Below are 26,640 nucleotides of genomic sequence, written 5' to 3'. Positions count from 1 at the left end.
AGTGGATCACCCAAGGTTTATCGAACTCAGGGAGGAAGAGGTCAAAGATATCCCTCTCATGCAACCCCGCAACCACAAAGCAAGAAGTCTCTTGTGTCCCCAACACACCTAATAGGTGCACTAGTTCGGCGAAGAGATAGTGAAATACAGGTGGTATGAATAAGTAGTAGCAACGGCACCAGAAAAGTGCTTTGCCCGAGACAAGTAAACAAGCAAGTAGTAACGCAGCGATAGTAACGCAATAGAAACAAGAAACAAGCAGACGATAGCAGTATTTAGGAACAAGGCCTAGGGATTACACTTTCACTAGTGGACACTCTCAACATTGATCACATAACAGAATAGATAAATGCATACTCTACACTTTTGTTGGATGATGAACACATTGCGTAGGATTACACGAACCCTCAATGCCGGAGTTAACAAGCTCCACAATAATGCTCATATTTTAGTAACATTTAGTGTAAGATAGATCAAAAGACTAAACCAAGTACTAGCATAGCATGCACACTCGTCACCTTCATGCATATGTAGGAGGAATAGATCATATCAATACTATCATAGCAATAGTTAACTTCACAATCTACAAGAGATCATGATCATAGCATACGCCAAGTACTAACACGGATGCACACACCTGTCACCATTACACCGTGCGGGAGGAATAAACTACTTTAATAACACATCACTAGAGTAGCACATATATAGTAGTGATACAAAACACATTGCAATCATAAAGAGATATAAATAAGCACCTCACTATGCCATTCAACAAGTGAATAAGTATTCTCGTGAAATATAGCCTAAGAGACCCACACGGTGCACACACTGTCACCTTTACACACGTGGGACAAGGAGTCTCCGGAGATCACATAAGTAAAACTCACTTGACTAGCATAATGACATCTAGATTACAAGCATCATCATATGAATCTCAATCATGTAAGACAGCTCATGAGATTATTGTATTGAAGCACATAGGAGAGAGATGAACCACATAGCTACCGGTACAGCCCCGAGCCTCGATGGAGAATTACTCCCTCCTCATGGGAGCAGCAGCGGTGATGAAGATGGCGGTGGAGATGGCAGCGGTGTCGATGGAGAAGCCTTCCGGGGGCACTTCCCCGCTCCGGCAGGGTGCCGGAACAGAGATTCCTGTCCCCCAGATCTTGGCTTCGCGATGGCGGCAGCTCTGGAAGGTTTTCCGTATCGTGGTTCTTCGCCTCAGGGGTTTCACGACGGAGGCTTTAAGTAGGCGGAAAGGCAGAGTCGGGGGCCAGACGAGGGGCCCACACCATAGGGCGGCGCGGGCCCCCCTTGGCCGCGCCGCCATGTGGTGTCGCCACCTCGTGGCCCCACTTCGTATGCTCTTCGGTCTTCTGGAAGCTCCGTGGAAAAATAGGCCCCCGGGTCTTCGTTTCGTCCAATTCCGAGAATATTTCGTTACTAGGATTTCTGAAACCAAAAACAGCGAGTAAAACAGAACCGGCACTTCGGCATCTTGTTAATAGGTTAGTTCCGTAAAATGCACAAATATGACATAAAGTGTGCATAAAACATGTAGGTATCATCAATAATATGGCATAGAACATAAGAAATTATCGATACGTCGGAGACGTATCAAGCATCCCTAAGCTTAGTTCCGCTCGTCCCGAGCAGGTAAAACGATAACAAAGATAATTTCTGAAGTGATATGCCATCATAACCTTGATCATACTATTTGTAAACATATGTAGTGGATGCAGCGATCAAAACAATGGTAATGACATGAGTAAACAAGTGAATCATAAAGCAAAGACTTTTCATGAATAGTACTTCAAGACAAGTATTAATAAGTCTTGCATAAGAGTTAACTCATAAAGCAATAAATCAAAGTAAAGGCATTGAAGCAACACAAAGGAAGATTAAGTTTCAGCGGTTGCTTTCAACTTGTAACATGTATATCTCATGGATAATTGTCAACATAGAGTAATATAACTAGTACAATATGCAAGTATGTAGGAATCAATACACAGTTCACACAAGTGTTTGCTTCTTGAGGTGGAGAGAGATAGGTGAACTGACTCAACATAAAAGTAAAAGAGAATGGTCCGTCAAAGAGGAAAGCATCGATTGCTATATTTGTGCTAGAGCTTTTATTTTGAAAACATGAAACAATTTTGTCAACGGTAGTAATAAAGCATATGAGTTATGTAAATTATATCTTACAAGTTGCAAGTCTCATGCATAGTATACTAATAGTGCCCGCACCTTGTCCTAATTAACTTGGACTACCGGATCTTTGCAATGCACATTTTTTGACCAAGTGTCACAATGGGGTACCTCCATGCCGCCCGTACAAAGGTCTAAGGAGAAAGCTCGCATTTTGGATTTCTCGCTTTTGATTATTCTCAACTTAGACATCCATACCGGGACAACATGGACAACAGATAATGGACTCCTCTTTAATGCATAAGCATGTGGCAACAATTATTATTCTCATATGAGATTGAGGATATATGTCCAAAACTCGAAACTTCCACCATGAATCATGGCTTTAGTTAGCGGCCCAAAGCTCTTCTCTAACAATATGCATGCTCCAACCATAAAGGTGGTAGATCTCTCTGCTTCGTACAAGACGGACATGCATAGCAACTCACATGATATTCTACAAAGAATAGTTGATGGCGTCCCTGAAGCATGGTTATCGCACAACAAGCAACTTAATAAGAGATAAAGTGCATAAGTACATATTCAATACCACAATAGTTTTTAAGCTATTTGTCCCATGAGCTATATATTGCAAAGGTGAATGATGGAATTTTAAAGGTAGCACTCAAGCAATTTACTTTGGAATGGCGGATAAATACCATGTAGTAGGTAGGTATGGTGGACACAAATGGCATAGTGGTTGGCTCAAGTATTTTGGATGCATGAGAAGTATTCCCTCTCGATACAAGGTTTAGGCTAGCAAGGTTATTTGAAACAAACACAAGGATGAACGGTACAGCAAAACTCACATAAAAGACATATGGTAAACATTATAAGACTCCATACCGTCTTCCTTGTTGTTCAAAACTCAATACTAGATGTTATCTAGACTCTAGAGAAACCAAATATGCAAACCAAATTAACAAGCGCTAAGTATTTCTTCATTAATGGGTGCAAAGTATATGATGCAAGAGCTTAAACATGAGCACAACAATTGCCAAGTATCAAATTATCCAAGACATTTTAGAGTTACTACATGTAGTATTTTCCAATTCCAACCATATAACAATTTAACGAAGCAGTTTCAACCTTCGCCATGAAAATTAAAGGCTAAGAACACATGTGTTCATACGAACCAGCGGAGCGTGTCTCTCTCCCACACAAGCATTTATTCAAACAAAAACAAAAACAAAAACAAACAGACGCTCCAAGTAAAGTACATAAAATGTGACCGAATAAAAATATAGTTTCAAGAGAAGGAACCTGATAATTGGTCGATGAAGAAGGGGATGCCTTGGGCATCCCCAAGCTTAGATGCTTGAGTCTTCTTGAAATATGCAGGGATGAACCACCGGGGCATCCCCAAGCTTAGAGCTTTCACTCTCCTTGATCATAGTATATCATCCTCCTCTCTTGACCCTTGAAAACTTCCTCCACACCAAACTCGAAACAACTCATTAGAGGGTTAGTGCACAATAAAAATTCACATGTTCAGAGGTGACACAATCATTCTTAACACTTCTGGACATTGCATAAAGCTACTGGACATTAATGGATCAAAGAAATTCATCCAACATAGCAAAAGAGGCAATGCGAAATAAAAGGCAGAATCTGTCAAAACAGAACAAGTCCGTAAAGATGGATTTTATTAGGCCACCAGACTTGCTCAAACGAAAATGCTCAAATTGAATGAAAGTTGCGTACATATCTGAGGATCATGCACGTAAATTGGCTTAATTTTCTGAGCTACCTACAGGTAGGTAGACCCAGATTCGTGACAGCAAAGAAATCTGAAACTGCGCAGTAATCCAAATTTAGTACTTACTTTACTATCAAAGACTTTACTTGGCACAACAAAACACAAAACTAAGATAAGGAGAGGTTGCTACAGTAGTAAACAACTTCCAAGACACAAATATAAAACAAAGTACTGTAGCAAAATATCACATGGGTTATCTCCCAAGAAGTTCTTTCTTTATAGCCGTTAAGATGGGCTCAACAGTTTTAATGATGCACTCGCAAGAAATAGTATTTGAAGCAAAAGAGAGCATCAAGAGGCAAATTCAAAACACATTTAAGTCTAACATGCTTCCTATGCAGAGGCATCTTGTACACAAATGAATTCATGAAGAACAAAGTGACAATCATAAGAGGATAAAACAAAAGTAGCTTCAAGATTCTCAACATAAAGAGGGGAAACTTAATATTATTGAAATGCATATAACCATATTTTCCTCTCTCATAATAACTTTCAGTAGCATCATTGATGAAATTCACAATATACCCATCACTTAGAACATTCTTATCATGGTTCATATGCATAGAAGTATCATTAAATTTGGCATAAGAAGAGTTATTCTCATTAATAGTAATTGGAGTAAGATTATTATCAAGAATTTGAACATGGTAAACAAATTGCATATTAAGAGAATTGTTTTTAGTAATCCAATCATGACTATGACAAGTTTCATAAGGATAGTTAGAACCTATATCATAGCATTCTTTATAATAATCATCAGAGATCGGGGGCACAGTGTCATCATAGGAAATAGAATAGTTATCTTTCACAAGTCGGTTTATCCGTGTCCACACCATCATTGTTATTAGAAGGAGATGTATCAAGAACATAATGACCAGAAGCTAAAGGAATTTCAAACACCTCTTCCCCAAGCTTAGAGCTTTCTATATCATTATGGGAGGAAGCATGGATAGTACCGACACTATGGCAATTATTATCATCATTTTCGAATTAGTTTCCCGGAGATTTGTAATATCAAAAGTAGTGTGCTCATTCAAATCATGATCGCTAATGTATGTAAAGGGCATAGGAAGATCATCGTATTCAGATTCATTGTCACAATAATCATTAGGAGCAACATACTTACGGTTACCTAGCGTTATCTCATTCACGCGGGGATACGCCGTTACCTCTTTCTTTTTATTCTCCTTCTTCTTCTTCTTCTTCTTCGTTCCCTTCTTCTTCTTCTTCTCTTCCTTCTCCTCGTTCCCTTCTTTAGGAGGAAGAGGTTTGAAGGGTGGCTTGTCCGCATAACCTGATTTACTTTCAGAAACAATAGAAGAAACTTGGGAGGATCCCTCCTTTTCATTAATTAGTTGAAAACACACAGCGGTCCTATCATATTTTGGCAAGGTGTCATCTTCTAAAATATTTTGTATGTAAGTATTTGTATGGCTATTATCAATGCAATAAGAAAAACACCCATGAAGGACATCATCAATATCAAGATCACTCATATGTAACAAAGAGATTTTTCTCGACAGCTTCTTCACACCCCAAAAATAAAGTAAGTTCATCATGCTGATTAGGAGTAATTTCATCATCACAATACAAATTTGCAGCACTCATTGGGTTCAAATTATCATTGGAGGAGCATTGAAAATTAAAATGACCCACTTCATGGCAAACTTCACAAATAAAAGGATAGAGGGAACAAACTTCTTTACCAAGATCATCTAGAGCCCTAAACCACTTTCTAGTTTTTTCATTAGCATGATGGATACAATATTCATCTTTGATTTGATTAATTCCACAAGGTCTATGTATTCCACAAAAATTAACATGCTTATAGGAAATAACATTCTTAGGAGTTTGAGCATGCTCATTACAATAATTAACAACAATTTCATTCTTCATGCAAGCCTCTTTAAAAGGTTCATGATACTTATCAAAATTCTTTTTAGGCAATTCAAAATGAGAAGCAAAGGCTTTATAAAGATTTGCAGCAACTTGAGAGTCAAGACCATAAGTAGCACTAATATTTCGAAATTTATCGGTATCCATAAAAGTTTCAATGCATTCATAATCATAATTTATACCCGACTCTTTACCTTTGTCGTTCTCCCAATCTTCAGCGTTCTCCTTAATCCGATCAAGAAGGTCCCTTTTAAACTCTTCTTTGTTGCGCGTGAATGATCCAGATCAAGTAGCATCCAGCAAGGTCTTATCTTGAAAAGAAAGTCTTGCATAGAAATTATCAATGATGATATTACCCGGAAGCTCATGATTGGGGCATTTGAGCATTAAAGACTTCAATCTCTCCCATGCTTGGGCAATACTCTCTCCATCATGAGGCCAGAAATTATATATTCGGTTTCGGTCTTTGTGAATTTCACTTGGAGGATAGAATTTAGAATAAAATAGAGGCACAATATCCTTCCAATCAAGAGAATGCTCATCTTTTAGCAGCTTTATGCCAATGCGCCGCTTTACCGTACAACGACATAGAGAATAATTTCTTCTTCACTTCATCCATAGAGATACCCGCACACTTGAATAACCCGCATAATTCATGCAAAAACAAGAAATGATCTCCAGGATGCACAGCTTCCATCCCCTTCATAGCGGTTATCCATAACACGTTCAATAATTTTCATAGGTATTTTATATGGGATACTTTTAGTAGGTGCATTTAAAATATCACAAGCATCATTAGAGTTATCGCATATGGGAGATAAAGTGTTATCGGAGCAAATTTTCTCACCTCGAAGATGGGAAGCTAAAAAGATCACAAAAACTAGCTTCCCCAAGCTTAGACTTCTCCATAGCATTAGCAGTAATTGCATTCATACTAATAACATCGCTACTAGCATGCGAATAAGGTTCCATTGGTTTTTTAATGTTTGCACCAAACAATTCTAAATCAGGAAAAAGATTAAAAAGCTCACTAAATTTTTTGTTGTTTTCCATTATGCCTAACTAGTGAAAATAAAAACAAGAAACAAAAAGATGCAATTGCAGGATCTAAAGGAAATAGCTTCGAGCACAAACACAATGGCGCCGTAAAAGTATCGTTACCCGGAACCGGAGTATGAGTGCCTTTTTACCTTTCCTCCCCAAGCAACGGCGCCGTAAAAGTGCTTGATGTCTACGGGAGCTTCTATTCTTGTAGACAAGTGTTGGGCCTCCAAGAGCAGAGGTTTGTAGAACAGCAGCAAGTTTCCCTTAAGTGGATCACCCAAGGTTTATCGAACTCAGGGAGGAAGAGGTCAAAGATATCCCTCTCATGCAACCCCGCAACCACAAAGCAAGAAGTCTCTTGTGTCCCCAACACACCTAATAGGTGCACTAGTTCGGCGAAGAGATAGTGAAATACAGGTGGTATGAATAAGTAGTAGCAACGGCACCGTAAAAGTGCTTTGCCCAGACGAGTAAACAAGCAGTAGTAACGCAGCAGTAGTAACGCAAGAAACAAGAAACAAGCAGCCGATAGCGTATTTAGGAACAAGGCCTAGGGATTACACTTTCACTAGTGGACACTCTCAACATTGATCACATAATAGAATAGATAAATGCATACTCTACACTTTTGTTGGATGATGAACACATTGCGTAGGATTACACGAACCCTCAATGCCGGAGTTAACAAGCTCCACAATAATGCTCATATTTTAGTAACCTTTAGTGTAAGATAGATCAAAAGACTAAACCAAGTACTAGCATAGCATGCACACTGTCACCTTCATGCATATGTAGGAGGAATAGATCATATCAATACTATCATAGCAATAGTTAACTTCACAATCTACAAGAGATCATGATCATAGCATACGCCAAGTACTAACACGGATGCACACACTGTCACCATTACACCGTGCAGGAGGAATAAACTACTTTAATAACACATCACTAGAGTAGCACATATATAGTAGTGATACAAAACACATTGCAATCATAAAGAGATATAAATAAGCACCTCACTATGCCATTCAACAGTGAATAAGTATTCTGTGAAATATAGCCTAAGAGACCCACACGGTGCACACACTGTCACCTTTACACACGTGGGACAAGGAGTCTCCGGAGATCACATAAGTAAAACTCACTTGACTAGCATAATGACATCTAGATTACAAGCATCATCATATGAATCTCAATCATGTAAGACAGCTCATGAGATTATTGTATTGAAGCACATAGGAGAGAGATGAACCACATAGCTACCGGTACAGCCCCGAGCCTCGATGGAGAATTACTCCCTCCTCATGGGAGCAGCAGCGGTGATGAAGATGGCGGTGGAGATGGCAGCGGTGTCGATGGAGAAGCCTTCCGGGGCACTTCCCCGCTCCGGCAGGTGCCGGAACGGAGATTCCTGTCCCCTGCGATCTTGGCTTCGCGATGGCGGCGGCTCGGGAAGGTTTTCCGTATCGTGGTTCTTCGCCTCGGGGGTTTCCACGACGGAGGCTTTAAGTAGGCGGAAAGGCGGAGTCGGGGCCGACGAGGGGCCCACACCATAGGGCGGCACGGGCCCCCCTTGGCCGCGCCGCCATGTGGTGTCGCCACCTCGTGGCCCCACTTCGTATGCTCTTCGGTCTTCCGGAAGCTCCGTGGAAAAATAGGCCCCCGGGTCTTCGTTTCGTCCAATTCCGAGAATATTTCGTTACTAGGATTTCGAAACCAAAAACAGCAGAAAACGAGAACCGGCACTTCGGCATCTTGTTAATAGGTTAGTTCCAGAAAATGCACAAATATGACATAAAGTGTGCATAAAACATGTAGGTATCATCAATAATATGGCATAGAACATAAGAAATTATCGATACGTCGGAGACGTATCAGTGGTACCCTAGCAGCATAGTGTTTTTCCCAAATTAATTTCACCCAAGGTAAGTCTCTTTTGTTAAAGAACTTATCCAACAATTTAATAAGCAATGTTGCATTCTGTTTTTGGAAATTAACAATTCCTAAACCTCCTCTCAACTTTGGCTTACAAATCATTTCCCAAGCAGCTAAGGATTGCTTTCGTTCCCCTTCTCTGTCCCTCCAAAGGCACTGCCTCAATATTCTATCCAATTGCACAGTAAGACCCACTGGCAACTGTAAAGAGCATAGGAAATGTAGTGGCATAGAAGCAAGTGCAGAATTAATCAGCTGTAATCTAGCACCTTGGGAGAGAAAGCTTGAACTTGCAGACAATTTCCTTTCCAATCTACACACCAAAGGTGATAACTCAGTAATTGTAGGTTTCATTGTTCCCAGAGGCAAACCCATATAAGTAAAAGGCATTTTCCCCATCTGGCAAACAAAATCCTCTGCCAATTGCTTCAAATCATCTTCTGACACATTAATAGGCACCATTTGTGATTTATCAAAGTTAATCTTCAGTCCTGTGGAATTTGAGAATTTATGTAACACCTCTTTCAAAGCCAATAATTGATCTTTGTCAGCTGGTAAAATAAGGAGGGTATCATCGGCATATTGTAATATAGGAAAGTCCATATTATTTGTTTCAATTGGTCTGCACAACCTGCCAAGATGAACCAACTCATTCACTGTTGACTGTAATAAATTTGAGCCAAACAAATAGAACAAAGGGAAATATGACCCCCTTGTCTAACTCCTCTTTTACACTCAAACTGTTTGCCTGGTATCCCATTTAACAATATAGATGAAGTTCCGGTAGAAAAAATAGCTTTTGCCCAACCCAACCACTGAGCATTAAAACCTTTATTCTTCATCACCTGCAGAATTGCCTCATGTTCTATAGTATCAAATGCCTTGGCAAAATCCAATTTCAAAATGATGGTGTGCTTTTTGGACACATGACAGAGATAGAGGTATTCAAAAGACCAAGCTAGGCAATCTTGAATTGATCTATTTCTCAAGAAACCATACCGATTCTTATGCAGACACTACAGAATTCTAGACTGTAATCTGTTAGTAGCTAGCTTTGTCAAGAATTTAACACAAACATTGGTTAAGGATATTGGCCTGAAATCATTTACTGTCATAGAAACCTGCTTTTTGGGGACCAAAGTAATATAAGAACCATTTATATTCCGCATTTTGATTGAGCCATTATAGAAATCTTCAGCCAACTTATAAAAATCCTTTTTAATGATAGGCCAAGATTTCTTCAGGAGCAAACCATTGAACTCATTTGGTCCAGGTGCTCTATCAACTAGCATATCCTTAATCACATCATCCATTTCTTTTTCTTGAAAAGGTACTGTCAATTCCTCCAAACCATCAACTATTTTGATTAATGAATGCAGGTTGAACTCCATATTGATACCATCTGATTTCCCCATCCTATTCTTATATTCTGCCCATAACAACGAGGCCATAGCATGGTGATCAGACACCTCATTACCATCCGTATCATGTAACACTGCTATTGTGTTTCTCCTAAACCTTTCAGTAGCCATAGCATGATTTTTTTTAGTATTGTCCTCCCCTTGTTTAATCCATCGAATTGTGCATCTCTTCTTCCAATAATTACATTCTGCCAGCAACAATTCCTCCAAATGTATCTTCACAATCTGCCTAAAATTAAACTCAGCCCTATAGAGAGGCCTTTCTTCTTCCAGAGTATCTAGGATAAGAATTGCTTTATTGCAGTTCTGTATCAGACCTTTAAGTCTAGCCAAACTCATGTGCCATTTCTTTAGGTCCTGCCTTAGCCCCTTCAGTTTGTCTGCAATTACGGCTGAACTATACAGTTTAACTGAGCCTCTCTCCCAAGACTGAGTAACACATTCTTTAAACCGTGTAAATCCACCCAATAATCCTCAAACCTAAAGATCTTTGCCTTGGGTATAGTAGTGTCAATATTGACCACACAAGGTACATGATCAGATCCTTTTTTGGCTAAAGGAAGTACCATAGTATTAGGGTAAACAGATATCCAATGTTGACTAGTAAAAAACCAATACAACTGCTCTAATAATGGTTCTCTTTGCATGGTTGACCAGGTATATCTTCTACCTTTCAAAAGGCAGTTCAAGTAACCCCAAATGGACAATGATATCATTAAACAAGAACATCTCATTCACATCACCGCCTGGCTTATTTCTATTATCTTGTGATCTGATGAAATTAAAATCACCAAGTAATATCCAATTGTCAGAGCAAGGAATGGACAAATTATACAACCAAGAAACAAACTGACCCCTTTGCACACCATGACATGGGCCATACGCACAAACCAAAGTCCATTTTTCATTATTATGGGCAGAAGCAAAATCAATTCTGATCCCAAATCTTTGCACCTCCACAAGCAGTCCATTAAAAATGGAAGAGTTTCAAATGACTAAAATTCCCCCTGAAGCTCCCACCGATGGAGAGAAAGCAAAATGATCAAACCCTTTAGGGAAAAAAGTCCATATGAAACGCCAATCAAACGTTTCACATTTTGTTTCTTGAAGACATATTATATGGCAGTCACTTTCATCAATTTTTGCTCTAACTTCTCTCTGTCTGTTTTCAGCATTTAAACCTCTGACATTCCAACAAATAATACTCCACTTTCTCTTACTCATTCGATACATAATAAAAACTGACAGAGAAAAGAAATAACATGCACAGATGCATAGCATCCCACATTCTTGGTGCCCATTTAGTCTGACATAAATTCTTACAAAACACTGAACACCCACACTGACCAAAGGACATCATCTCACTCACACACAAAATAACCCCACTGACACTTACCAACACCAGATGTCCAAACACATACTCATAAACCCAAAAGACTCCAGCCAAAAGCACATAATAAGGCCACTTATACATCTGCACTCTTTCCTTTGTCAGTAGCATCTGGAGTTGCTTCAAGCTTCTCCTTAGTCAACTTATCCTCTGCAATACCCAATTGTCTGCCAATCCTTTGCAGTACATGAAGTGGTGTTGCAGGAGCCCTAACAAAACCCTCTTCATGTTCATTAGAACTGCTAGTAGTGTGAGTAGATGCAGATGAGCTAGACAAAACCCTATATGTGAAGTTGTCCACCTTTACACGAGAGTGGCAACAATTGGTCGCACCGATACGTACGTGCATTCACTTGCTAAGTTCTACCACTAATGCTAAGTTGCAGGAGCTGCATATGGCAATGTCACAACCTCTGTTTATCTCACTTGATTCGCTCTTGTCGCCGACATATTCCGAGCTAGACAGTTCGTCCACATCTTGCTCTATCCATTACCCTAGAGAACCTAAGCACCATTGGTATCAAAATGATCTCATTCGGCTTCTTTGCAGATCGCATAGTTCCCGTGTCTTGGCTCGTGGATCGGCCACATTCATGTTGATCGAGATGGAGTCGTGTACCTCGAGGTGACAACTGTCATGAAGCCAACAAATTTGTTTCTTCGCACATGTCATATGGTTGTATTTTTGTCGGCGGTACTATGGGTCCATGTATGTGCAAACTTGTATTTTTGCACACAATAAATTATCCACTCACACATTTGCTAATTCGTGTTTGTAGACAGTAAACTATATTACTTCACACATGTGCTAAGTTGCATACCCACTTCTAACTTGTATATCCAGTGCTATTAAGTTGTATTCATTGTTCAATATAGTTTTGCCACGTCTAAATTGTCTACCGCCGTGTCTAAGTTGTGTACTATTTGGTTATGAAGTTGTATTTTCGCTGGTAATCAATTGTTTCTTTACCAACGATACTACAGAAACTATGGTGGGCAACTAGTAGTGCAATGTTGAAAGTCTCATTAGTATTAGGTCATTAGCCGTTTTTGCTAAGTAAATATCTTAGAAACTATGTTGACTATAAAATATACGAAAAAGATAGTGAAAGCAACTCTTTGTATGAAGTTGCTTTGCTATAACACCAGGGTTGATTTTCCACGGCAACATAGGTGCTTTTTTTAAAAAAAAAGTTTGTCGAAACATATACAAATGAGATCTAGTTTCGAAGATCTCATCGCGAGAGACCTAACGCGGAATGCAATTCCGATACACAGTTTAAGAGTTATGACTTTTTTTATTTCTCTTCGTCTGAAATTAAATGCACATGTGTTGTTTTTTGTGTAATTCACGTGAGGTGTCTATACTTTCCTTTTTTGGATATAAAAGTCTTTCCTTTTATGGGGGAGTGCTGAGATAGACAAACTAGCATCCTGATGCTAGCTAGCCCTCCAGGTCCAAGAATTTTAGTGCAAAAATTACATTATCAGTATAAAACCCCATTCTAAATCATGATGTAGTTTTCAACTGATAGGATAATTAAAAGAAAAAGTCTGCATACCCCTTCCGTCCGCAATTAGTTTGCTTATAGGTTTAGTTAAAGTCAAATTTTGGAACAAAAAACATTTACATCGTAAACCTATACTGCTAGAATCGTCATAAAGTAAAATTTTAATATCATCTGCATTTGGTATTAAGGATATTGATATTTTTTCTTATATTCTTTGTCAAACTTGACAAAGTTTGACTTTATTAAACCCAAACCCGAACTAAAAAAACGAAGTAAAAAATAAAAAAATAATCACTTGCTACCACTTTTAACGCACTGAACTATCGGAGTATGCGAATAATCAAAGATTAGAAAACTTCTGCTCACATTTAAGACACGATCTATCTGTATGGTGAAGGTAGTATTGTCTAGACCAATTAGTCTGCCGCAAATTGATATCTGGATCGCCGAATGGTAGCTACGTCCATCCGTCCAGCCATCTGCGCGCGCACGACAGGCAACCACCTCCCAAACGCAATAACCCTCCATCTGCCAACCGATTGATCGACATGGCCAAGCCGACGGCCCATAGTGTACACGCATTACAAGACACCATGCCCCAATCGGTTTCCAGATTAATGTTGTGTAGTACATGCATCTTACTCGGACCCCCTATTTAAGCTGCTATACTCCCTCGTATCCTCCTCACCACCATCACTCGCTCCACCCAGCAAATCTTGCTATTCCATCCATCGATCCTGCAGCTTGCAACTAGGGGTTGCTAGCTCAACATGGCCCGTGCTTCAGCTGCTCAGTTGGTGGTGGTGGCCATGGTGGCAACGATGCTCCTCGCCGCTCCTTACACCGCCGACGCCCTCACCTGTGGTCAGGTGAACTCTGCCTTGAGCCCCTGCCTGGCCTACGCTCGTGGCACCGCCAACTCCCCGTCCGGGGGCTGCTGCAACGGCGTCAAGTCGCTCGCCCGCGCCGCACAGAGCACCACCGACAAGCGCACCGCATGCAACTGCCTCAAGACCGTGGCCAGGAGCAGCGGGGTCAAAGCCGGCAACGCAGCAAGCATCCCCTCCAAGTGCGGCGTCAGCATCCCCTACACCATCAGCACCTCCTTCAACTGCAACAGCATCCGCTGATGAGTCGCTTGCGCCACACTTGCGCCGTCATTGTGGGCTAGCTCGATCGATTGACCTTGTGTTGAGTCGATCGAGTTGAGGTCACACCACATATGTATACATATACTACGTATATATACTGAATAAAGGATGCGAGGTCCATGTGAGAGAGGAGTCGTACGTGTACGTCGACCCAGCTCTCGGTGGACGGTCATTGCTGTATCGGTAGTGTTTCCTTGTTCCTTTCGCTCCCCTTGAGGAGACACCAGAGTTTGTACCATGTGTCTACTGCCAGAGTGTACACGGTTGTGGATTATTTATACTATTCCGCTCATTTTGGAAAATTATGTCTCTCTATTGCGCATGTCCGAAATTTTCAATGAGAGATCCAGATTTCTTTTGTGACCGGGCCAGGGCTGGAGGAGCATGAAACGCCGTACGTAATATGTCCATCAAACCTCCTCAAAATAGGCTTTCGCCCTGCTGGGACAACAACACAATCATGCCCAAGAGAAAACATAAAAGAAAGAAAAGAGAAAGAATGTCAATAAGGTAGGATCAACGAAAACGAAGATGTCTCGTAGCCGCTGCGCCCTCCGGAAATGTCCACCACACTCCTAGCACTCTGAAGCGCCGCGTACCAAGTAGCATCTTCAGGAAGGGATGCGACGATGATGACGCTGCTGCCCGGACGGATCCTAGGGTTTCCCCTTGTACGCGCAGGGGCAATTCATATCAAAATTTTACAATTCATAAGAATATATATCATCTATTCAATATGCAATACAATTAAGGCTTGTACTTGGAAAAAACGTCCATGATACTTGTATATCGTAGAGGAAAATTTTACAAACGATTCTCACCGAGTTTTCTGGTTTTCTCTTGGATGCAAGTGTCTATTTTTTTTTCTCACACTAGATTAGCCTGTCTAGGCTAGTTGGGTTGTTGGACTGTCATGTGCTGCAGCGAGAGATTCATATTGCTGTGGCTGGCCCAACTCTTCCTTTCGATGTTACTACCTCCGTTTCAAGGAATAAGGCGCACGAGTATTCCAAGACGAACTTTGACCATAAAAATTGAGCAACAAAATCTCGGTTATATTATATGTAATTAATATCGTTGGATTCGTATTGAAAAACACTTTTTAATGATATTAATTTCATATAAATAATGTTTATCTATTTGAACTAATTCTTGGTCAAACAAAAATCATGTAAAACGAGGGCGCCTTATTCCTTGAAACGGACCGCCGTTTCAAGGAATAGGGCGCACGCGTATTCAAGGATGAACTTTGACCATAAAAATTGAGCAACAAAATCTTGATTATATTATATGTAATTAGTATCGTTGGATTCGTATTGAAAAACACCTTTTAATGATATTAATTTCATACAAATAATCTTTATCTATTTGAAGTAATTCTTGGTCAAACAAAAAGCTCGTAAAACGAGGGTGCCTTATTCCTTGAAACGAAGGTAGTATTGGCAGCTTAAGCTTGCCTTTGCATTTGCAGAAGGCCAGATTGACAATACCGTGAAGGAGATCTCCTCCTGGAACATATAGCAAAGGAGATAAAGGGTCTTCTTGCCTAACTCCTATTTTAAAATGTTTTACCAGGCACCCCATTTAGTAACACGGCAGAGGAACCAGAGGCGTTAGAATCTCTTTTACTACACTTATTACTAAAGGAGGGAAACATTTGGATTTTAAGAAATCAACAATTGCATGACATTCAATGGTATCAAAGCCTTTCTCCAAGTCAATTTTGATAATTACCACCTTCATTTTAGATTTCGGGCACTCATGCAAATATTCATAAGTCCATGCCAAACAGTCTTGTATGGTTCTTGCATTAATAAATGCATACCGATTGTCATGTGTACACCTTGTTATCTCATCTTTAAATCAATTGTAAAATAATTTTGTGATAAATTTCAACCAAGTATTTGTGAGGGGTATTTATCGGAAGTCATTCACTATCTCTGGACATTGTTTCTTTGGAACGAAGGTGATGTAGGAGACAATTATACTTTCCAAGGAAACCTTGCCATCTCGAAATCCGAGCACATTTGAATGAATTCATCCTTTATAATACTCCAATGTTTTTTACAAATAAACCATTGAAGCCATTAGGTTTGTGGACTTATTTAGTTTTAGATTAGACAATAGGGAAGGGGGATCGGGATTCTGATTCCCCTGGGGGAAGCTCAACCCTACCTGAATTGAAATAGGACGTGACGGTATGTGCCACACATGCACACACACACACACAATGATTAAGTACCACATGCTCCCGATTGTATTAGTTATCTCACAAAAATAAAAGTTAAACGATGGAGAAAATGAGATAGAAGCCTCCTAGGTTAGAGACCAAAGACTAGTACAACTCGATATATAGAAAACAACTACAAACCAGATTGAAGAAATAAAAAAGGAAACACAACATAAGTAATTAATTTATGCATGTCCTTAGTCATTATTTTTAAGGGCATCAACATGTTCCCAAATCAGCTCAACACATTGGTCACATTCAAGCACCTCAACTTAATCACGTTAAGATGTCCTCATCTGGCCTTCCTTGCATCCTCAAGAGTCAATTGGTACTACTGCTCGAACACATTGACTTATTGCTCCCCGTCTAGCCTCCACATCTCCATCAATGAACGACAAACCTCAATCAAGTATGGTATATTAATCCACCCATGAAGGTGCACCTCAAGGATTTGTAGTGGCACCCCATGAACCTGTGCCCAGTGTCCATTCCCATGAATGCCACGTGCCATCGCGGGAATAGGCCAGATTCGCACAGTTGCCACTTCTCACCGATGTTGTTCCAATAGTCATCCTCAATCCACTTGGGTACATAGCTATCCTAAGAAGAAAATCCCACAAAAAACACAAAACCCCAACTATTATACATGTTGATGATGACAACGTATGATACCACCACCACGCCCCCTTGTGTTATTGATTGGCTTCATCATGGTGTCACCTCCGCCACCGGCCACCAATTCACCGGCTAGGCATGCGAGATCGACACTGGTAGATAGGATTAGGATGGTGGGTTGGTTCCTATATAGAAAATGTTAGTACTGGTGTCCTCTGTATTAATAGTCGACAGTCAAATATCACGTGGGTAGTTGGACACACTAGTCAGTGACATGTGACTGACCCCGTTTTGACATCTCTTAGAATGCACACAGCTATTGCTTCTTCATCCATTCTTCGAGTGTGGCATTAATAGTGTCACTCTTGCCTATCACCAACCACGGAATGGTAGTATGGAATTAAACATGAGACATACATATCTGCACTATTTTCTAGTCGCGTAGATATGTTGATCCATGGGGTACGAAAAAATTGCAGGCAATTTTTTGTTGTGATGTCCAAAAGTTCTGCTATGATATACCTTCAATATACCTCAGAATCCATTTCCATATATTTCAGGGAACTTCACCTTGAGTTATCATGAATTTTCTAGCAACTTAAAATACATAGGAAATGTCGGGCCTCGTGAAGATCATGACATACATCAAACTGCCCACGGCAGATTGGTAAAGTGTTTTACAGATTTCTCATTTTCCCTTTTGAGGTCATTGTTGTATACTCAGTTTGTGATGGCCTTCAAGTGGAGATGTAATAGACTTTGTCCACATAATCTCATAATCTCATATCACAGTTCATCATGGCTTATCTTATGTCCATAACATTCACTATTTTCAGAAGATTTTGAAGTAAACAAAAACAAAGAAGCACTAACCTTATTGACTATAAACCCTTACGTACGGCCCTTTAGAGAGCATGTTACAAGAAGCAATAAAAAGTGTTGAATATAAATACACTGCCTAGGCTCTTTTCATCAGTTTGAACTTTTGATTTAATTGGCTAGTGCAATAATATTTCATGGTATAAGATCAAAGAGGTCTCAAGTTCAAGACCATGTTCACGCAGTATTAAAAAAAAAAGAAAAAAAAAGATTATGTGGCCTTCACCGAACCCACGCTAAAAACTAAAATAGCCTAGAAGCGAGGGGGTGTTGAATATAAATACACTGTCTAGTCTCTTTTCATCAGTTCGGGCTTTTGGTTTAATTGGCTAGTGCATCAATCTTTCAAAAAGGACTAGAACTACATTACTAAGTTTAATATGTGTGATTATGCAAGGTTATGCAGGACCTTCATTGTCTGTTCAGTCAAGTGTCCAAAAAATCCAAATATTATGTAGCGATTTGGTTTTAGCCACTTGTCATGGATCTTAGGAAAAACATATCTACAAGAAGATAGTCAAAACCCTAATTCGAACTAGGTCAAAGAGAGAATTTGGTGCGGAAATATGGGTTGCTTTTCTGCTCTTTTTTCATTGCTTTATATAGGGGATACAAACTGCATCCAACACGACTCACACACACAATATGACACGACTCGGTACAACATTGGTTTACAAAATTTTCCTAGTACGTAGTATGGAAATAGACTCGAACACAACATTTTCTAACATATCACACATGCACCAACCTAAGCTTAAATTTCCTAACATTCACGCACCTAAGCTTAAGGTGGTTTTGACGGTGGCTCCTTCACAACTACAGTAATCCTCTTCCTCATCTCCAAGAATTTGACTCTTACCAAGGGCTTTTCAATATGCCAGTAAGATATTCTTTGGTGCTCACATATTCAACATCAACATTCCCTTCTTCAAGACAATCACAGGTGCAGTGATATCTTGTATCTATGTGTTTTATTTGATCATGACACATCAGGTTTTTGAACACAAAAATGATTTTTTATCTATGTTTAGCACCACTTTACCTAGATCATGGTTGAGAAGATTGTCAAGGATGCACTCCAACCAGAATCCTTGACATGTTGTTGTTGCTGAAGCAATGTACACCGCTTCACATGATGAGGGTGCAACTCCCTTTTGCTTCTATGAAAACCAAGACACCATGATAGTGCCGAGAAAAATATACCACACTGGTGGTGCTCTTATTTTCATCAACATCATCGGTCATATCACAATAACCATACCTCATCAAAAAAATCCCATTTGTCCTTCTTCTTCTCATAGAAGCAACTGAGACGCATAGTCCATTTGACATATTGTAACATATGTTTTGTGGGAGCCGTGTGTTTGGTTGTGGTGGATTCCATGGAAGTACTTGCTCACAGTTCCAATCGAATAAGCAATATCTGTTCTTGTGTTGACAAGGTGCCTCAAGCTTCATACAATGTTCATGTACATGGTCTGATCAACTAGTTGTTTGATACGTCTCCGACGTATCGATAATTTCTTATGTTCCATGCCACATTATTGATGATATCTACATGTTTTATGCATACTTTATGTCATATTTATGCATTTTCCGGCACTAACCTATTAACGAGATGCCGAAGAGCCAGCTTGTCGTTTTCTGCTGTTTTTGGTTTCAGAAATCCTAGTAAGGAAATATTCTCGGAATTGGACGAAATCAACGCCCAGGGGCCTATTTTTACACGAAGCTTCCAGAAGACCGGAGGACTTACGAAGTGGGGCCACGAGGTGGCGCCACACTAGGGCGGCGCGGCCTGGGCCTTGGCCGCGCCGGCCTGGTGTGTGGGGCCCTCGTGTGGCCCCCCGCGTTGCCCTTCCGCCTACATATAGTCTTCGTCGCGAAACCCCCGAGCACCGAGAGCCACGATACGGAAAACCTTCCGGAGACGCCGCCGCCAATCCCATCTCGGGGATTCAGGAGATCGCCTCCGGCACTCTGCCGGGAGAGGGGAATGATCTCCCGGAGGACTCTTCACCGCCATGGTCGCCTCCGGAGTGATGAGTGAGTAGTTCACCCCTGGACTACGGGTCCATAGCAGTAGCTAGATGGTCGTCTTCTCCTTATGTGCTTCATTGTCGGATCTTGTGAGCTGCCTAACATGATCAAGATCATCTATCTGTAATGCTATATGGTGTGTTTGTTGGGATCCGATGGATAGAGAATATTATGTTATGTTGATTATCAATCTATTACCTATGTGTTGTTTATGATCTTGCATGCTCTCCGTTATTAGTAGAGGCTCTAGCCAAGTTTTTACTCTTAACTCCAAGAGGGAGTATTTATGCTCGATAGTGGGTTCATGCCTCCATTAAATGCGGACGAGTGACGTGAAAGTTCTAAGGTTGTGGATGTGCTCGTTGCCACTAGGGATAAAACATTGATGCTATGTCCGAGGATGTAGTTATTGATTACATTACGCACCATACTTAATGCAATTGTCTGTTGTTTGCAACTTAATACTGGAAGGGGTTCGGATGATAACCTGAAGTTGGACTTTTTAGGCATAGATGCATGCTGGATAGCGGTCTATGTACTTTGTCGTAATGCCCAATTAAATCTCACTATACTCATCATATCATGTATGTTCATGGTCATGCCGTCTCTATTTGTCAATTGCCCAACTGTAATTTATTCACCCAACATGCTATTTATCTTATGGGAGAAGCACCTCTAGTGAACTGTGGACCCCGGTCCTATTCTTTTACATCGAATACAATCTACTGCAATACTTGTTCTACTGTTTTCTGCAAACAATCATCATCCACACTATACATCTAATCCTTTGTTACAGCAAGCCGGTGAGATTGACAACCTCACTCGTTACGTTGGGGCAAAGTACTTTGGTTGTGTTGTGCAGGTTCCACGTTGGCGCCGGAATCCCCGGTGTTGCGCCGCACTACATCCCACCGCCATCAACCTTCGACGTGCTTCTTGGCTCCTCCTGGTTCGATAAACCTTGGTTTCTTTCGAGGGAAAACTTGCTACCGTACGCATCACACCTTCCTCTTGGGGTTCCCAACGGACGTGTCGACTGCACGCATCAAGCTACTTTTCTGGCGCCGTTGCCGGGGAGATCAAGACACGCTGCAAGGGGAGTCTCCACAATCCAATCTCTTTACTTTATTTTTGTCTTGCTTTATTTTATTTACTCTCTTGTTTGCTGCATTATATCAAAACACAAAAAAAATTAGTTGCTAGCTTTACTTTATTTACTGTCTTGTACCTTATATCAAAAACACAAAAAAATTAGTTACTTGCATTTGCTTTACTTATTTCAACATGTTTCCTTTTAATTTTACTGTAAAAGATATACCTGTGGGACAAGGGTCTATAATTGGAAGAGATAATATAGAAGAATTTTTCACCCATGTTAGTATGCATGAAGACCTGATACGTCTCCGACGTATCGATAATTTCTTATATTCTATGCCATATTATTGATGATACCTACATGTTTTATGCACACTTTATGTCATATTCGTGCATTTTCTGGAACTAACCTATTAACAAGATGCCGAAGTGCCGCTGTCTGTTTTCTCGCTGTTTTTGGTTTCGAAATCCTAGTAACGAAATATTCTCGGAATTGGACGAAACGAAGACCCATGGGCCTATTTTGCCACGAACCTTCCAGAAGACCGAAGAGCATACGAAGTGGGGCCACGAGGTGGCCAAACCACATGGCGGCGCGGCCAAGGGGGGGCCCGCGCTGCCCTGTGGTGTGGGCCCCTCGTCAGCCCCCGACTCTGCCCTTCCGCCTACTTAAAGCCTCCGTCGCGAAACCCCTGATGCGAAAAACCACGATACGGAAAACCTTACTGAGACGCCGCCGCCGCCGATCCCATCTCGGGGGATTCTCGGAGATCTCCTCCGGCACCCTGCCGGAGAGGGGATTCATCTCCCGGAGGACTCTACACCGCCATGGTCGCCTCCGGAGTGATGAGTGAGTAGTTCACCCCTGGACTATGGGTCCATAGCAGTAGCTAGATGGTTGTCTTCTCCTCATTGTGCTTCATTGTTGGATCTTGTGAGCTGCCTAACATGATCAAGATCATCTATCCGTAATACTCTATGTTGTGTTTGTCGGGATCCGATGGATAGAGAATACCATGTTATGTTAATTATCAAGTTATTACATATGTGTTGTTTATGATCTTGCATGCTCTCCGTTACTAGTAGAGGCTCTAGCCAAGTTTTTGCTCTTAACTCCAAGAGGGAGTATTTATGCTCGATAGTGGGTTCATGCCCGCATTGACACCTGGGACGATGACAGAAAGTTCTAAGGTTGTGTTGTGTTGTTGCCACTAGGGATAAAACATTGGCGCTATGTCCGAGGATGTAGTTGTTGATTACATTACGCACCATACTTAATGCAATTGTTTGATGCTTTGCAACTTAATACTGGAAGGGGTTCGGACGATAACCTGAAGGTGGACTTTTTAGGCATAGATGCGGTTGGATGGCGGTCTATGTACTTTGTCGTAATGCCCAATTAAATCTCACTATACTTATCATGACATGTATGTGCATTGTTATGCCCTCTCTATTTGTCAATTGCCCGACTGTAATTTGTTCACCCAACATGCTTTTATCTTATGGGAGAGACACCTCTAGTGAACTGTGGACCCCGGTCCATTCTTTAATACTGAAATACAAATCTGCTGCAATACTTGTTTTTACTCTTTTCTCTGCAAACAATCATCTTCCACACAATTCGGTTAATCCTTTGTTACAGCAAGCCGGTGAGATTGACAACCTCACTGTTTCGTTGGGGCAAAGTACTTTGGTTGTGTTGTGCGAGGATCCACGTTGGCGCCGGAATCTCTGGTGTTGCGCCGCACTACATCCCGCCGCCATCAACCTTCAACGTGCTTCTTGGCTCCTCCTGGTTCGATAAACCTTGGTTTCTTTCCGAGGGAAAACTTGCTGCTGTGCGCATCATACCTTCCTCTTGGGGTTGCCCAACGAACGTGTGAAATACACGCCATCAAGCTCTTTTCACGGCGCCGTTGCCGGGGTGATCAAGACACGCTGCAAGGGGAGTCTCCACTTCTCAATCTCTTTACTTTGTTTTTGTCTTGCTTTATTTTATTTACTACCTTGTTTGCTGCATTATATCAAAACACAAAAAAATTAGTTGCTAGCTTTACTTTATTTACTGTCTTGTTTGGTATATCAAAAACACTAAAAAATTAGTTTACTTGCATTTACTTTATCTAGTTTGCTTTATTTACTACTGCTAAAATGGCCAACCCTGAAAATACTAAGTTGTGTGACTTCACTAGCACAAATAATAATGATTTCTTATGCACACCTACTGCTCCACCTGCTACTACAGCAGAATTCTTTGAAATTAAACCTGCTTTACTTAATCTTGTTATGCGAGAGCAATTTTCTGGGTGTTAGTTCGATGATGCTGCTGCCCATCTCAATAATTTTGTTGAACTATGTGAAATGCAAAAATATAAAGATGTAGATGGTGATATTATAAAATTAAAATTGTTCCCTTTCTCATTAAGAGGAAGAGCTAAAGATTGGTTGCTATCTCTCGCCTAAGAATAGTATTGATTCCTGGACTAAATGCAAGGATGCTTTTATTGGTAGATATTATCCCCCTGCTAAAATTATATCTTTGAGGAGTAGCATAATGAATTTTAAACAATTGGATAATGAACATGTTGCTCAAGCTTGGGAAAGAATGAAATCTCTCGGTTAAAAATTTCCCAACCCATGGATCGACTACTTGGATGATCATCCAAACCTTCTATGTAGGACTAAATTTTTCTTCGCGGAATTTATTGGATTCAGCTGCTGGAGGTACCTTTATGTCCATCACTCTTGGTGAAGCAACAAAGCTCCTTGATAATATGATGGTTAATTACTCTGAATGGCACACGGAAAGAGCTCCACAAGGTAAGAAGGTAAATTCGTTGAAGAATCCTCTTCCTTGAATGATAAGGTTGATGCTATTATGTCTATGCTTGCGAATGATAGGACTAATGTTGATCCTAATAATGTTCCATTAGCTTCATTGGTTGCCCAAGAAGAACATGTTGATGTAAACTTCATTAAAAATAATAATTTCAACAACAATGCTTATCGGAACAATTCTAGTAATAACTATAGGCCATATCCTTATAATAATGGTAACGGTTATGCTAATTCTTATGGGAATTCTTACAACAATAATAGGAATACACCCCCTGGACTTGAAGCCATGCTTAAAGAATTTATTAGTACACAAACTGCTTTTAACAAATACTGTTGAGGAAAAGCTCAATAAAATTGATATTCTTGTTTCTAGAGTTGATAGTCTTGCCTCCGATGTTGATCTTTTGAAATCAAAAGTTATGCCTAATAGGGATATTGAAAATAAAATTGTTACTACAGCAAATGCCATCCAAGTTAGAATTAATGAGAATATAAGATTAATGGCTGAACTGCGTGCTAGGTGGGATAGAGAAGAAAATGAAAAATTAGCTAAAAAGAAAAATGTAGCTAAAGTTTGGACTATTACCACCACTAGCAATGCTAATGATTCACATGTTTCTGCACCTCCTACTATCAATGGTAAAATAATTGGTGTTGGCAATGCTTCTACTCCTAGTACAAAGCGCGCAAAATTACACGAACTGCTAAAGCTACTGAAGCGCTTGTGATAAAACTGCTGAAATTTTTTCCAACCTTGGGGATGATAATCCCATTGCTTTAGATTGTAATGATTTAGATTTTGATGATTGCCACATCTCTGAAGTTATAAAGTTCTTACAAAAACTTGCTAAAAGTCCCAATGCTAGCGCTCTAAACTTGGCTTTCACAAAACATATTACAAATGCTCTCATAAAACCTAGAGAAGAGAAACTAAAACTTGAAACTTCTATTCCTAGAAAGCTAGAGGATGGTTGGGAGCCCATCATTAAAATGAGAGTCAAAGATTTTGATTGTAATGCTTTATGTGACCTTGGTGCAAGTATTTCTGTTATGCCTAAAAAAGTCTATGATATGCTTGACTTGCCACCATTGAAAAACTGTTATCTGGATGTTAATCTCGCTGATAATGCTAAAAAGAAACCTTTGGGGAGAGTTGATAATGTTCATATTATGGTTAACAATAACCTTGTCCCCGTTGATTTTGTTGTCTTGGATATTGAATGCAATGCATCTTGCCCCATTATATTGGGAAGACCTTTTCTTCGAACCGTTGGTGCTACTATTGATATGAAGGAAGGTAATATTAAATATCAATTTCCTCTCAAGAAAGGTATGGAACACTTCCCTAGAAAGAGAATGAAGTTACCTTATGATTCTATTATTAGAACAAATTATGATGTTGATGCTTCGTCTCTTGATGTTACTTGAGATACACTTTCTGCGCCTAGGCTGAAAGGCGTTAAAGAAAAGCGCTTATGGGAGACAACCCATGTTTTTACTACAGTATTTTTGTTTTATATTTGAGTCTTGGAAGTTGTTTACTACTGTAGCAACCTCTCCTTATCTTAGTTTTGAGTTTTGTTGTGCCAAGTAAAGTCTTTGATAGTAAAGTAAGTACTAGATTTGGATTACTGTGCAGTTCCAGATTTCTTTGCTGTCACGAATCTGGGTCTACCTCCCTGTAGGTAGCTCAGAAAATTAAGCCAATTTACGTGCATGATCCTCAGATATGTACGCAACTTTCATTCAATTTGAGCATTTTCATTTGAGCAAGTCTGGTGGCCTAATAAAATCCATCTTTACGGACTGTTCTGTTTTGACAGATTCTGCCTTTTATTTCGCATTGCCTCTTTCGCTATGTTGGATGAATTTCTTTGATCCATTAATGTCCAGTAGCTTTATGCAATGTCCAGAAGTGTTAAGAATGATTGTGTCACCTCTGAACATGTTAATTTTTATTATGCACTAACCCTCTAATGAGTTGTTTCGAGTTTGGTGTGGAGGAAGTTTTCAAGGATCAAGAGAGGAGTATGATGCAATATGATCAAGGAGAGTGAAAGCTCTAAGCTTGGGGATGCCCCGGTGGTTCACCCCTGCATATTCTAAGAAGACTCAAGCGTCTAAGCTTGGGGATGCCCAAGGCATCCCCTTCTTCATCGACAACATTATCGGGTTCCTCCCCGAAACTATATTTTTATTCCGTCACATCTTATGCACTTTGCTTGGAGCGTCGGTTTGTTTTTGTTTTTTGTTTTGTTTGAATAAAATGGATCCTTGCATTCACTTTATGGGAGAGAGACACGCTCCGCTGTAGCATATGGACAAGTATGTCCTTAGGCTCTACTCATAGTATTCATGGCGAAGTTTCTTCTTCGTTAAATTGTTATATGGTTGGAATTGGAAAATGCTACATGTAGTAACTCTAAAAATGTCTTGGATAATTTGATACTTGGCAATTATTGTGCTCATGTTTAAGCTCTTGCATCATATACTTTGCACCCATTAATGAAGAAATACTTAGAGCTTGCTAATTTGGTTTGCATATTTGGTTTCTCTAGAGTCTAGATAACATCTAGTATTGAGTTTTGAACAACAAGGAAGACGGTATGGAGTCTTACAATGTTTCCAATATGTCTTTTATGTGAG

General features: G+C 40.2%; 1 protein-coding gene across 1 annotated transcript; it reads left to right on the top strand.

Annotated features, from left to right (window-relative positions):
- Positions 1–13,787: 13,787 nt before the first annotated feature.
- Positions 13,788–14,306, top strand: LOC124703299 (non-specific lipid-transfer protein 1-like). The gene has a single exon (XM_047235525.1). It carries the CDS (start codon positions 13,917–13,919, stop codon positions 14,274–14,276), a length of 360 nt encoding a protein of 119 aa, XP_047091481.1. The 5' UTR covers positions 13,788–13,916; the 3' UTR covers positions 14,277–14,306.
- Positions 14,307–26,640: the final 12,334 nt, after the last annotated feature.

The sequence above is a fragment of the Lolium rigidum genome, chromosome 3, assembly GCF_022539505.1.
Source record: "Lolium rigidum isolate FL_2022 chromosome 3, APGP_CSIRO_Lrig_0.1, whole genome shotgun sequence".
Lineage (NCBI taxonomy): Eukaryota > Viridiplantae > Streptophyta > Magnoliopsida > Poales > Poaceae > Lolium > Lolium rigidum.
This window is presented reverse-complemented; position numbering and strand designations above follow the sequence as displayed.

Excerpts from the sequence above, each read along its gene's own strand:
- LOC124703299 (XM_047235525.1), top strand. The coding sequence starts at position 13,917 with ATGGCCCGTGCTTCAGCTGCTCAGTTGGTGGTGGTGGCCATGGTGGCA.